This window comes from Gymnoscopelus braueri (genome assembly GCF_963280865.1).
Source record: "Gymnoscopelus braueri genome assembly, chromosome: 5".
NCBI classification, from domain to species: Eukaryota; Metazoa; Chordata; class Actinopteri; order Myctophiformes; family Myctophidae; genus Gymnoscopelus; species Gymnoscopelus braueri.
The window spans coordinates 50,686,651-50,697,362 of record NC_137606.1 but is presented as its reverse complement, the minus strand read 5'-3'; the positions used below and the strand labels follow the sequence as shown (position 1 = coordinate 50,697,362).

At 41.2% G+C, this 10,712-nt stretch overlaps 1 protein-coding gene across 1 annotated transcript; it reads left to right on the top strand.

Moving 5' to 3' along the window:
- Positions 1-5,577: 5,577 nt before the first annotated feature.
- LOC308085972 (nuclear pore complex protein Nup54-like) lies at positions 5,578-7,900 on the top strand (the record flags this gene model as incomplete). The annotated part of the gene is given in 4 exon segments (XM_080429287.1): positions 5,578-5,588; positions 5,943-6,532; positions 6,535-7,393; positions 7,885-7,900. Coding segments are annotated over 4 exon segments (1,476 nt in total).
- Positions 7,901-10,712: the final 2,812 nt, after the last annotated feature.

Sequence of the window (10,712 nt, the reverse complement as noted above, 5' to 3'; positions counted from 1 at the left end):
ATTTTCGAAGAATCCAAACCGGGACTCGGAAAAGACACGCTGATCTACAAGCTCACAACGTTTCACTATGCGACACATTGTGAGCTTGTAGATCTGCTATTTTCGCCGCACCTTTCAGCAGAACAGAAACCGATAAACATTTATGTAAGGCACTGAAAATAAGTGTTAAGTGGAGTCCATTCACTCCACTTCATTAACTCAAGCTTGTAGATCTGTAGATCTATCGAGAAAATGTGTGCAAATCTTTGAATATATATATATTTTTAAAGCAAACATTTGTAACTCAAATCTTTGCTTCTGGGGGGTCCCTGGATGTTGTCCCAGGAACCCCCCAGAAGCAAAGATTTGAGTAAAAAAAATCACTTAAAAAAAATAATAATAATAATAATTAAAAAAAAAAAAAAAAAAATATATATATATATATATATATATATATATATATATATATATATATATATATATATATATTATTCAAAGATTTGCACAAATTGTCACGATTTTTCAAAAATAGCAGACTACAAGCTCGTAGCGCGGCACTCAGTGCTGCACTATGAGCTTGTAGCTCTGCTATTTTTGAATAGCCAAAGAAATCTTAAAATGACACAGGATTGAATGGATTAAACAATAAAACATTACTTTGCAATTACAGAAATCGTTGCTGTCGGGTCAAAACCTCATACAGTGTGTTCAAAACTGTTACTTTTCAGAATTCAAATACAAAAATAGCCGATCTACAAGCTCAAAAATGAGCTTGTAGATCAACTATTTGTTCTACTTTTGTGTGACACTGACTGCAATATGATGGAGTAGGGCATTAATTTACGAAAAAAAAAATAATAGTTAAAATATGGAGATAAAGTTTCTGCCCGACAGCAGCAGTTTCCATGCTATTCTGACAAGATGTGAATGAGAATAGCACTTAGTTTTTCCGAATAAATGTAATTGTTTTGATTTCATGTGATTCAGGTTAGAGTTCTCAACGGGCCTGAAAATTAAGGCCCGGCCCTGACTGGGCCCTACTGGGCTGGCCCGAGGCCACTTTCGCCGATTGAATAAAATAAATAAAACCGGCTAGGAAGGTCGGACGGCGACTTGAGTAAAGTTCACTTTGAGCTGCATCCAACGCATTCACTGCCATTTCCGTCAGCCTTACCGCTAGGCTGCTAGAGGCAGTTGAATATTTTTTTGGGGGGGAAGTTGATTCTTTTTCTTTTTTTTTCTTCACGGAACCCAAGGCTCGGCCCGGCCCGACTAAATAGCATAGATTTGGGGCCCGGCTCGGCCCGAAAACGTCGGGTCGGGTGGGGTTGGGTTCGGGCAGAATTTGAGAACTCTAATTCAGGTACTGACTGTATGAAGCAAATGAACGCTCTTCAACTTAGTCTATAAAAACTAAATGATAAATTGTGATTTTTTGGCACTATATACTACTGCATGATGGTGGTACTGTTCTAGACAGTTTTTACCCGCTTGCTGAAAGCTGGCGGGTCTATGCAGAGGCAGACCTATGACTCATCATTCGACAGATTCATTTGCATTCGACAGATTTGTTCGACAGATTTGCGTCATTGGCTGTCGTTTAAGCCAATGGGATACTTTCCCATACTCTGAACGGGCGGCCTCGTCCTCCCAAGCTATGGGACTATGCAGTCCTCCGAGCGCTAGCCGAATTTGGCTAATAGTTAGCTTGTATGATGTTACTAACTAACTGTTTTTAGCCAAGCGCGCTACTGTCCGCTCCCCATTAGTTATCGACGCAAGTCGCGTTATTACTCTCGTAATTTTCATGTATTGTACATCCCAAAACAAAATTTATTCACCATGTTATGGTGCTGTAATGACTTCCTATTTTCTCAACATAATACTGCCTTTCACGCGACCTGCCTTTTTACCCCCGGTCTCAGTAGCGGGGGGGGGGGGGCGGGTGCAGGGAGAGACCGGCGAGTTGAGTGAAACGAGTTGGGGCAAACGCAGTCCCCACAACATCATTTACTATTCTGTGCCTATCGGTACATAACTCGGACGCAGGGCCGCATTAACCGTGGAACTTAGTGGAACTTGTGTTCCACGGCCTGAGCCTGCAGGGGCCCTGTGTGAATTATGTATTAAAAAAATATATAAATTATTATTTTATTTTTTTAAATTTATATTATTTTATTATAATATTATATATATTCTTACTATTATTTATAAAAATGTATACATTCGGGCCCTGCTGTGTGAATTATATATTTAGAAACATATGTTGCTTTAGTTTTAATGTTGCGCCTTGCGCGACAGAACAGACGCAAACCTCTTGCATACCGTGGCTGGTACTGATGTGTCACTTCTACTTCCTGTAAGTAGACAAAAAAATAAAACTACTGTCGACTAATCTTTAGAAGCGGCTCTTATTTTGAAATCCTCCGCTTTTAGCGTAAGTTTGTTTCTGTTAACCAGTAGGCTATGATTCTGCTATCATGGTCTGTGACCAGGGACGTGACAGCAACACAAATAAACAAGGACCATGTGGATTAAACGCAAGATTTGGGCCAACGTTCATATTTACGATATGAAAACCAGCTCCTGTGACTTAAACATTGTACAAACTTTGGAAGTGCCGTGTGTTAAACTCTTTGAACTCCGGCGCAGCATGGTGAGTTAATCTTACAATGAAGATGTGTGTGTGTGTGTGTGTGTGTGTGTGTGTGTGTGTGTGTGTGTGTGTGTGTGTGTGTGTGTGTGTGTGTGTGTGTGTGTGTGTGTGTGTGTGTGTTGTTTGAAGTAGGCTTAGACTGTATCTCACGTGCTGTGTTTGAATAATGTAGCTCACGGTTGTTAATGTCATCTCTGTGACTCTGTCTGTCTGTCTTAGTGCTACCATAATGTACACTGTGAAAATCTAAATGACATATTCTTAATACATTTGTACTGTGCAAATAGCTGAATAGGATGGATGGAGTAGTAGGTCTACGCTACTGTATTTTAACATCAGTCAGTCATAATGGTGAGCCATAATATTATTTTCTGAGGTGGTAAAAAGGTTGAGAACCACTGCGGTAGACTTAAAGAGGTGGGTCTACTTGCATGATTGTCACATGTTTGGTGGGGATCTTTTTACTTTAACTTTTCAAGTACATTTCAGAGCCTGTACTTTTGTACTTTTACTTGAGTAATTAGTTGAATGAGTACTTTTACTAAAGTCGCTTTAAGTAAAGAAAGTGAGTAGTACGTTTCCCATCTCTGCTGAGTATTGTTTTCTCAATTCTAAACTTGAATTGTTGAATTTCTTATGAAGAATAAGAAAATAAATATGAAACATTTGTTACCCATCTCATCACCATATGTCTAGTAGCCTACGACTGTAATGACCATAAAGTAACCTCCTTAATAATAAATGTAATTTGTAATGATAGACACTGTAGTTATAGCATAGACTGAAGTTGGAAAGGCTGTGCCGAGTGCCTGTGTCGGCACCGATCGTGCTGGCGGTGCGTGGCACGTGCACCAAACGCACCAAATATTGTCCGATTAATGTTGAGGGGGGGCCTTTGATTTGGTGTAGTTCCACGGCCCTGAGGGGCCTTAATGCGGCCCTGCTCGGACGGCGGTAATTAGTATACATGGCAACACTAGTACGAGTACTTTTCCCACCACTGTTGCTGTTTTTAGCATGACTGCCCTGTTTACAAATGAATGACTACACACTACAACCAAGGTTACTGTAGCAACATTTTTCATGTAAGGTATGACGCTAAAATCAGCTGCATTTTATCAGAAAAAAACAGATCTACAAGCTCACAACGCATCGCCGCCTTGTGAGCTTGTACATCTGCTATTTTTTATTATGACGTTTTATTGAATACTTCATTTACAAAAGACATTAATGAAACCAAATGGACCCATTTGGGTTTCACTTTCATTTAAGCCAGTAGTGAAAAGGGCTAACTTGCAGTTATGCATTACAACTCAAGCCTAGCTGTTTCAAACAGTGAAATCAAAAGACACGTTGTGAGCTTCACTTTTATAAAGGGTTAGGGTTACATTGCAGTATTGATACTTTTACTTAAGTAAAACATTACAGTACTTTTTCCACCACTGTTGATGTTTTTAACATGACTTCCCTTACGCTACCTGTATTCTATGGACTCACTTAGTTTATTGTGAAAATAGTTTATTTCTTTCATACATAAATGAATACTAACTGGTCACCACCGGTCTTTTGTCCAGGAACAATGCATACAACACTATCAACCAGTCCTCCTGGGTGTGTGTGTGTGTGTCTTGTCATTTTTGTTGTTCATACATTTCTAAGTGAAACACTGTAGTTTTGACTTGGGTAAGGGTAGGCTACATTATGAAGTAACTATATCAGCTGGTGAAAATAGCAGATCTGTCAGATTGTAGATCAATTATTTTCACTATCATTGATATTGTACACACCACACACACACACACACACACACACACACACACACACACACACACACACACACACACACACACACACACACACACACACACACACACACACACACACACACACACACACACACACACACACACACACACTTTATATTGGTAGCCAACCAATGAGTTATTTTTGTTGCATTCGAATGACTGAGATTTTATTTTGATGACAACTTTTACATTTTGTGCTGCAGATTGGGGCAAAAACAGCCTGCCGCAAGCGGGTATATTATGACTTTGTCATTTCTTGTTTTTCTTTCTTTCTCAAGGTTAAAAAACAAAACAAAAAAAACATTACTTGTTTTTAATAAATTCAACTGTTACAAACTGTAAGAATAAAAGTTTCAAACTGTTTATTTTTTATGGTTTCATAATGGTCTCATAAATCATCTTAAACAATAACATGCTCATGTACACTAAGAGCTTACAGCTCATAACTAATCTTGACCTAAAAAAAAATACATACAAAATAATGCAAATGCTATTTATTGACAATAACATGATAATGTGAACTTATTACTATTAAAATACTCTCAAAAGCAATGCTTATAAATCACCTTAAACAATAACATACTATGTACACTATAGCTTACTGCACATAACTTGTTCCTAAAAATACATGAAAACAGAATACAAATGTTATATATTGACATTAAAATGATAATGGTAACTTAATACTATTACAATTCTGAAAATGTTTTGCTTATAAATCACCTTGAACATCTTAAAGTAAGAAGTGTCTACATAAAAAAACATATTTGTAATGTAATATAATGTATTAACAAACCTGTGAGATCTATTCTCCCAATAGAAACAGATCGTACAACTCAACCAGATCCATACAACAGATCAATAGATCTCTAGCTCAGACTCTGGTGGTTCACTGTGTGACAATCTCCAGTATGAACTGGTCTTGGATGTCATTTGTGATATTTCTGACAGAAAGACATTCAGAGGCAGATAGGACAGGTTTAAAAGTGGGTCTTGGCTAACTCTCTCCCAGGTCTTGGATAAGCTCAGTTGGGAATAGTTATAAGATCAAATAAGATCTATTTATTGGACCTAACTGAGTTGTGGCGCATACATGGCTGAATGCAGTCTCCAGTATCAAGTCAGTTTACATGAGTGATGTCACCTGGGTAATTTTTGGTAAGACTGAGGTGATGTGATGAATGTGATCTGAGCTGCAGGGAGATTCTTCTTTTGTGTCCTGGACTCCTGCATCTTCACTGGGTCCAGCTTCAGAACCTGCTCAGACATCCACCTCTTCATACTGGTGGTATTCTCTCTCTTCACTGGGTCCAGCTTCAGAAACACCTTGGAGATCTATCTCTGTGTGCTGGTGGTATTCTGTCTCTTCACTGGGTCCAGTTTCAGAAACACCTTGGAGATCTATCTCTTCATACTGGTGGTATTCTTCAGCTTCAGCAGCCCTCTGCCTTCTGATGGCCTGGAGAAACACAGCAGCATCCAATCCATCCTTATTGGAACAGATCAGGTTCTCTTATAGTGAGTACTGCTGCCGCTCCGGGGTCCACGTTCAGCTTCGCTGCTCCCGCCCAGACAACAGGTGGTCTGTTTGGTAATACCCAGAACAAAGGCTTTGGGTTCTCTGGTCTCGGTATCAGAGCTGCAATCGGGGCCACAGGATTTGGAGCGGGACTAAGAACCACTCTGGGCGGGTTTGGAGGTTTCAATGTGCAGCCAGCTCAGCAGCAGCAAGGAGGCTTGTTCGGCCAGCAGCCCCAGCAGCAGGCTCAGCCCTCCCTGCTGTACCAGCAAGTCACGGCTTTTTCGGCTCCTACGCTGCTGGGTGACGAGCGAGACGCCATCCTGGCCAAGTGGAACCAACTGCAAGCCTACTGGGGCACCGGGAAGGGCTACTACAGCAAAAACGCCCCACCTGTCGACTTAACGCTGGAGAATCCCTTCTGCAGGTTCAAGGCGGTGGGTTACAGCTGCATCCCTGGCAGTAAGGACGAGGAGGGTTTGGTGCTTTTGGCCCTGAATAAGAAGGAGGCTGACGTGCGATCGATGCAGCAGCAGCTCGTCGAGTCTCTCCATAAGGTTCTGGGAAGCTACCAGCCCTCACTGTCAACGTAGAGGGTGTGCAAGCACTGCCCGACGACCAGACAGAGGGGATCATTTACGTGGTGGAGCGGTCCCCTAACGGCACGTCCAAGCGCATCCCGGCGTCCACGCTCTTCAGCTACGTGGAGCAGGGCAACATCAAGGCCCAGCTCTCACAGCTCGGCGTGCTCATGAGCGTCACACGCACCGAGCTGTCTCCAGCGCAGCTCAAGCAGCTGATGCAAAATGCCCCTGCAGGTGTGGACCCTATAATTTGGGAACAGGCCAAGGTCGACAACCCTGACCCTGAGAAACTGATCCCAGTGCCCATGGTGGGCTTCAAAGAGCTGCTGCGCAGATTGAAGATCCAGGAACAGATGAGCAAACAGCACCAGAGCAGAGTGGATATTATTTCAAATGACATCAGTGAACTGCAAAAGAACCAGGCTACCACAGTGGCCAAGATCGCTCAGTACAAGAGAGAGCTAATGGACCTTTCCCACATGGTTCTACAAGTGCTGATCAAGCAGGAGATCCAGAGAAAGAGCGGCTATACCATCCAGGTGGACGAGGAGCACCTCCGGGTGCAGTTGGACACCATTCAATCAGAGCTCAATGCTCCAACACAATTTAAGGGCCGGTTGAACGAGCTGATGTCCCAGATCAGAATGCAGAACCATTTTTGGGCCGTGAGATCAGAGGAACGTTGCAGTGTCGATGCAGACCTTCTCAGAGAAATCAAACAACACCTGAAACAGCAGCAGGAGGGTCTGAGTCACCTGATCAACGTCATTAAAGACGACCTGGAGGACATAAAGCTCATTGAACACATATGCTCAGCTGAATACCCTAATGCAGGGGTCTTCAACAGGGGGTCCGGGACCCCCAGGGGGTCCTCAGAGTTACTACAAGGGGGGCCGTCAAATCTTTGTGTGATATGATTATTATTTTTAAATCTGAAACACAATTTTATACAATATAGAGGGGGTCCCTGCTTCATCTCTCTCTCAGCTAGGGGGTCCTTGGCCTGAATAACATTGAAGACCCTGCCCTAATGCCTACATTTGTGGTCCGTCGTGCACGGCTGTGTCCATGGCTGAGTGTGGCACATCTACAAGCTCACAACACGTTGCGATGCTTCTGTGATGTGTGACGTGCTAGTGTGGGCTGGTGGATCGGCCATTTTCCACATGGGAACACCGTTGTACGATGAAGTATAAATTGGGCTGAACTAATCCACTTCAGGCCCGCACTCCCATACATACACTCCATCTCATTGGAAAAGTCATTTGGTGGAAGGTTTCTAAACTGTCCAGGGCGAGGATATGAAGATGAGGTTGAAAATGTGTGAATTGCTCCTTTAAGGGAGCTGGACTCGTGATGACAGCATTTCTGAAAACAATACATTGATTTTAGAATCCATCAGATGAATAAAATCTAAATCGGCATACGTATAGTTTGCTTTTGGAAATGTCTACTTTAAGTAGATTTAGTTTTTGACTTTTTTATGCAACACATTTTTCCACTTTCTGTATTCGCATATCTTTAAGAATTGGGTAATTGGTTTAGCTATGCATTCTGGGATGGGCAGAATGGCTAGTTGAATGGGTCATCAGCTTATTAATATGAAAATGTAACTATGGATGTAAACAGTTTGTGTGTAAACGTGATGCGACAAGCCCAGCATTGTTTTATAATAAAACATATTAAAATGAAAAGAAAAAGAAAAAACAGCTAATCAACGTCTAGGCTAAGAATAGACGTTGAAAAAACGTTCACTTTTAGACCAATTATAACCCGGTTTTAGCCTAGACCTCAGACGTATTTTAGACGTCTAATAGCCCCAAAAATGCTCAGTGGGATGTCATGTCAAGGACCCCCCAATTAATATCAATTTGGCCGCGGACTCCAATCTGAAAACATTGTCTGCCAGGGGACCCCCATACAAAGTTTGTGTTGTTAAAATGTTTTTAAAAGATTAAAAATAATTGACGCCTTCTCAAGATTATCTTTTGAGGATAGCAGATCTACAAGCCCGCATGCACGCATTGTGAGCTTGTGGATCGGCTCTTTTCAAATAGCTGATAATACATTGTTACATTTTGAAGTTGCTGGGGCTAACTGTATCTCCCTCAAGGACCCCTGGGGGTCCCCAAACCCCACTGTGAGAACCACTGGACTACAGTTCCCAATGATTGCTTAATGATTGACTTGTGTCAACCATTGACCAATAATTTCCCTTGTCAAATCCACAGTGCATTTGTTGCATTTCAGAGTTCTGATGTGCTGTTAAATGGAGATCAACATGCATTTGATAATACACATCTGTTTCCTTTTAATATGGCTGATTACTCTGAAGTTAGTGAGGGCTGAAGGTAAGTTATGTTTGTTTTTTTGACAACAATCATATTATTTGTGTGGGAATAGGTGTCAAACTGGCACCTATATACAAATGAGTTTTGTCTTTTTCTTGTTTTTAAGCAGTGTCTATTATGACTGTGGTGCTGTGCTGTGGAGGAAGAAGTACTACTCATATTTGTTACTTGAGTCATATGAGTCCCTTCAGACAACCTCTGAAGGGACTCATTCATTGATAGTGAATTGAACTATTCTGTCAACTAGTGCAAGATACCATTCCCATTCCACTATGGATGACTCTACAACAAAAACTGCCAATGGAGTAAATGGACAGACCAAGATTGAACAAACAGATGTTATTACTCATAAGAATGATTCCCATGTATGCTGTGGTCCATGCCTTAAATGCACCAAGGCCTGGATACCCATGGACTACAAGAATGAGATGATTCAACTTTTAAAGCTAGCTGGACCAGCGGTAAGAATTACTTTGAATGTGTGCATTATTAATGTACAGTAGGCCTGTTTGTGTCCCTTAAAGTTAAACAACATTCACAAGCCTCTCCCTGCCAACAGCAGAAACTATTTGGTATAATGTACTATGTTACATTGATGTTACAAGATCTTTTGCCAAGTTTTAAACCTCAGACTATATCCTTAACATGGACTGAATAGACAAGAGAACATGGTCAAAAATAGCCACAAAGGTCATTTTAGCTAATCATCTACAGTATATTCTGTCATAACTGTGGCATAAACTTTGTGCTGGGTGGAAGAGGACATGTGGTGTCTGACTGAGATATTCATGTTTAAAGCCAGCTATTAAAAGCCTTGTTATCATAGTTCTGTCAGGACAACTCATAAATAGAAAAAGACAAATCATGAAGGATAAGATATATTTATTGAATATAAAATGAGCAATATATTTATTATGGTTTGTCGATGAATTGGATCTGCTTTAAGGTACTCTGATAAAGTGCATTTCCCAACCATAGGGACTGCAACGGTGTGTGTGCAGCAAAAGCAAGCAGAATGAGAAGTGCAACCTTCCAGCTTAAATAGAGCGGTCTGAGAATGAAATGAGTGTGAGTGGATGAGTGGATGTGTACGTGGAGCTGATGTGGTCCAATAGTAGGCCATCCTCACTGCACTGAGTTCCCTGACAGAACTTGCTCTGTGCATGTCTGTGACAGGCGCGACGCTCATTTGTTTTTTCGGTTTTAACAGCAGAGCCCTACACTAGGGCTTTCACCAACAGTCGACTAGTATAACCACTAGTCGACTCTGTTGGTACTAGTCGAATATTTTTTTTTCTTTTTTTTTTAATGCCATAGTAATGGCCCGTCTTACTATTATTATTATCCTCCTGACTTTAGTATGCCCAATAAAAGCCTATTATTGGGCAATGGGGATCCTTGGAGACGCTGCTGTGGTGCTGTGCTGCTGTGCCAGAAGCGCTTCCCTTAAAACGCCATAAAAATAAGGGCAGGAGGATAATAATAATAGTAATATAGTAGTAGGATGGCATTAAAACAATGCCCCCCCTAAAAAAACCACAACTAAAAACCCCCTTTTTTTTTTTTTTTTTTTTTTTTAATGTTAATTTCGACTAGTCGACTAGTCGACTACTAATTGGTCAAAACAGTCGACTCACACAAATCATTAGTTGTGAATGCCCTACCCTACACCAGCCATAACTGTTTGATCTAGAGAAGTTCACAAACCACCCAAAGAACCACTACATAACCGTACAGTAGCCTATGCTCATTACACACCAAATGCTTGGAACTATTATAGTGTCAGAAGGAACCATTGCCATTGTACTGTATATAAAC